Raw genomic sequence first — 3,410 nt, 5'->3', positions numbered from 1 at the left:
TTTGTATTGGATTGGGTGGGGGGAAAAGTTAGGCAGGTTAAATGACCCCTAACCCTATTCTGCCCACATAGGTGTTAAATGGTAAACAAAATCTCTCCTTACGAATGAATCTTTTTTTTTTTTCTTTTTGGGACAACCTATCTATAAGATGAGAGGCAAGTAATAACTTAATGTACACTTACCAACGAAGATAAGGTCGTCATTACTCCTACTCCAGAAATGTGTACTAGTCCTGCAACCCCCAACTGATGATACCCCCTTATAATTAAAAAAGATATGGAAGATCTTCCAGTTTTCTTGTCAGTATTTGCACAGTTCATAAATTTCTTAGCCCTGTAAGAGTTTCTGTGTGAATTGATAAAAGATGCTGCAAAACTCGCCTCTGTATGCATGGAATCCGTAGGGAACCCTATGTGGTGGCTCAACAACTGCAACAGAGATTAGCTGACATTCTTTTTGCATCTATTACATTGACTCAGATTTAATGCACATAAAGACATCGAAGAAGTTCATTAATTGCACATAATATCTCCAAGGAAAGAAAAAAATGTCCCACTTTAATTTTATTATTTCAATTTTATTTCGTTCAATATTTTTTTGGGTGGTGGGAGGGAAAGACAATATATCACTGCATATAAAGTACCAGATTATTCTTGTTAAGATATTGCATCTCGTCTTTGAAAATGGTAGGAGAGAAAGTAAACAGTAAGTGTTCTCACTCTTCAATCATATGATACAATACAAGTGCATTGGGTTAACAGGGAAAGGGAAAAATGGGTTAGCTTTTTCATGAGAGCGAGAGCGTGCCAGCATCCTCAATTCCCTAGGGGTAGAATCATCTCTTGTGCATTTATTTCTGGGCATTTCCTGCATCAACAAGAAAGGGTCTCTTTTCTTCATTAAATATCATAATGGTTTCTTTTTATGCATTTATTTCCGGGCATTTACTGCATAAAAAAGAAAGGGTCTCTTTTCTTCAATAAAGATTATAATGGTTCCTCTTTGTTCATTTATTTCTGAGCATTTCCTGCATCAGCAAGAAAGGGTCTCTTTCCTCCATTAAATATTATAATGGCTCCTGTGTGCAAAAGCCGTGCAACGAAGATTATTCTTTTCCCTTATTATTAATAGGGCAGAGAGAACTATTCTTTTCCCGTGAATACTTTCTCTTTTCCTTTCAGTCTCTCTCTTTTGTCTTTTTTTCTTTTTTCGTGGGGTTTTTACCAAAAAATAAAATATAAAAAAAATGTGGGGATTTGATTTGATGTCACTATCATCCAAATTCCTCTCTCATGTATCTATATATTAACACTTCATCCCTGTTCGTCTCATTCCCCTTCCCTCTTGCCTCTAGAATCTGGATTAAAGCACAGTAGAGCTTGAAAACATAGTTACAAGAGATGAAGATGTCTACCAGTACCACCCTGTTCATTCTATTCTTCATGATGATCTCCTCAAGTTATTCTGTTAACTTTTCAGCCACAAGATCAGGTATAATGAACTTTGAATTCTTGATACCTTAGTTGTTCTTTTATACAAAATATGTACATGTTATCTCTCTAATTTTAACATTTTTGTACTACAGGTTCTCTTCACTTCAACCTTCCGGAGGTGAAGATACCCATATTGTGCAAAACTCTGTTGGAAATTCCCTTTTATATAGTAGAACTTGGATTTGGTACACCGAAACAATATTTTGACCTCCTCTTTGACACCGGAAGTTACCTCACATGGATACAATGCAAACCATGTGAAGTTAGATGCTTCAACCAAAAACGTCCAGTTTTTGACCCATCTCTATCTTTTTCCTATGCTGCCATACCATGCCATTCCATAGACTGCTCACTAGTCAAATCTGTAACCTACCCTAAGTTGCCATGCTCCATCACATGCAAATACTTCATGGACTACCATAGCGATGTTTCATCCATGGGTGATTTCGCAAGAGAAGTTTTGCATCTGTCACCGAACAATGTCATACCGGGCTTCATCTTTGGATGTGGTCAGAACAACAGTGGTTCTCCTGAGATATTTGATGGAATTCTTGGGATTCAAAATAATATGCTGTCATTAGTGGACCAAGCTAGCTCAATGTATGGTAGGGTGTTCTCCTTTTGTTTGCCTTCTGAGCCAACCTCCAAGGGGTTTCTGATGCTTGGCGGCAGTAGAGTACTTTCACAATTCAGATACACACCCCTTGTGCGTTTGTCCAATAGCGAAAGAGGCTACAACATAAACTTAGTTGGGGTAGGTACTGTTGATCAGAATGTGAGTGTCCCTCACTTTCCAGTCTTAATTGACACTGGATCAAGGCTCAGTCTTCTCCCAAGTTCGGTATATGTGCCCCTCCGTTCTGCAGTCAGGAAGGCCTTGTCCAAGTATACTCCAATAGCTAAGGACCCTGAGAACCCCTTTGATACCTGCTATGAGACAAGGAGTCTTAAGGAGGGTGGGATCCCACCAGTTGATATTACCCTTCAATTTGAAGGGGGCGTAGACTTGAAATTGCCTCAATCTAGAGTTCTTCAGGACCTCTCTCTTGCTACTTGCATACCCATTGTTGAACTTAAGAATGGTAAGTCAGGAATTCTTGGAGGTATTCAACTTCAGACACTGGAAGTGTTGATTGATGTTGCGAACAGTAGAATGGGATTTGCGGAAAAAAAATGTGGCTGATGAAACTGTCAGAATTTCCAGTAGTAAACAGATAGGTATAGATAGAAAATGAATCAATTTGTAATGAAAGGAATGGCTCAGCTTGTAATACATTAGAACTAAGTGAACTGAATGCTTTAACTGCTATAATTTTAAGAGGCAAATGAAAGGTATGCCGAACGTATGTGAGTATTATGTTTCAAGCAAGTATTTATTGAAAGATGTTATTTGTTTTCATATTCTTCTTTTTAATTTGGAGTTAAATGTCATATATATATATATATATATATATGAATTCCTCCGGTACAGCAGACCAGAAATAGCAGCAATTGGATTGCCAGGGGAAAATCTCAACCCTTGTCCTTTCCCTTCTCACCTCGCCTTAACGAATGCGATTTGGTCCCAAAAAATAAAAGAAAAAGGGTGTCGGATATTCTGACCAAAAGCCGCTCTTCATGAGTACAGAAGATCAAATTTCCGCTCTTTACAGATGATAAGAGATTGTAGGTATAATCACAAGAGATCTTGTTGGGATACGATGATTCTGTATTAAACTAATAGGAATCATAACAGAGTGAGGTTTTTGTTGAAAGTTAAGAGAGAGAGAGAGAGAACTCACCGTCTAGCATGAGAAAGACAAGGAGCAGATCGACAACAAGGTTGTTGTTCGATCCCCTCATTAACCACCTTGCCTGTGTCAGTTCATTTGCTTGGGTTGATGGAGTGGGTTTGTTTCTTTCTTGAAGTGAGAAACC

At 38.2% G+C, this 3,410-nt stretch overlaps 1 protein-coding gene across 1 annotated transcript; it reads left to right on the top strand.

Annotated features, from left to right (window-relative positions):
* Positions 1 to 1,349: 1,349 nt before the first annotated feature.
* Positions 1,350 to 2,892, top strand: LOC122079127 (aspartyl protease family protein At5g10770-like). Its single transcript, XM_042645380.1, has 2 exons — positions 1,350 to 1,491; positions 1,586 to 2,892. The coding sequence occupies exons 1-2, from the start codon at positions 1,401 to 1,403 to the stop codon at positions 2,674 to 2,676; spliced, it is 1,182 nt and encodes a 393-aa protein (XP_042501314.1). The 5' UTR covers positions 1,350 to 1,400; the 3' UTR covers positions 2,677 to 2,892.
* Positions 2,893 to 3,410: the final 518 nt, after the last annotated feature.

This window comes from Macadamia integrifolia, chromosome 5 (assembly GCF_013358625.1).
Source record: "Macadamia integrifolia cultivar HAES 741 chromosome 5, SCU_Mint_v3, whole genome shotgun sequence".
Taxonomy (NCBI): domain Eukaryota; kingdom Viridiplantae; phylum Streptophyta; class Magnoliopsida; order Proteales; family Proteaceae; genus Macadamia; species Macadamia integrifolia.
Note: the sequence above shows the minus strand (reverse complement) of the source record. Positions and strands in the feature narration are given on the sequence as shown.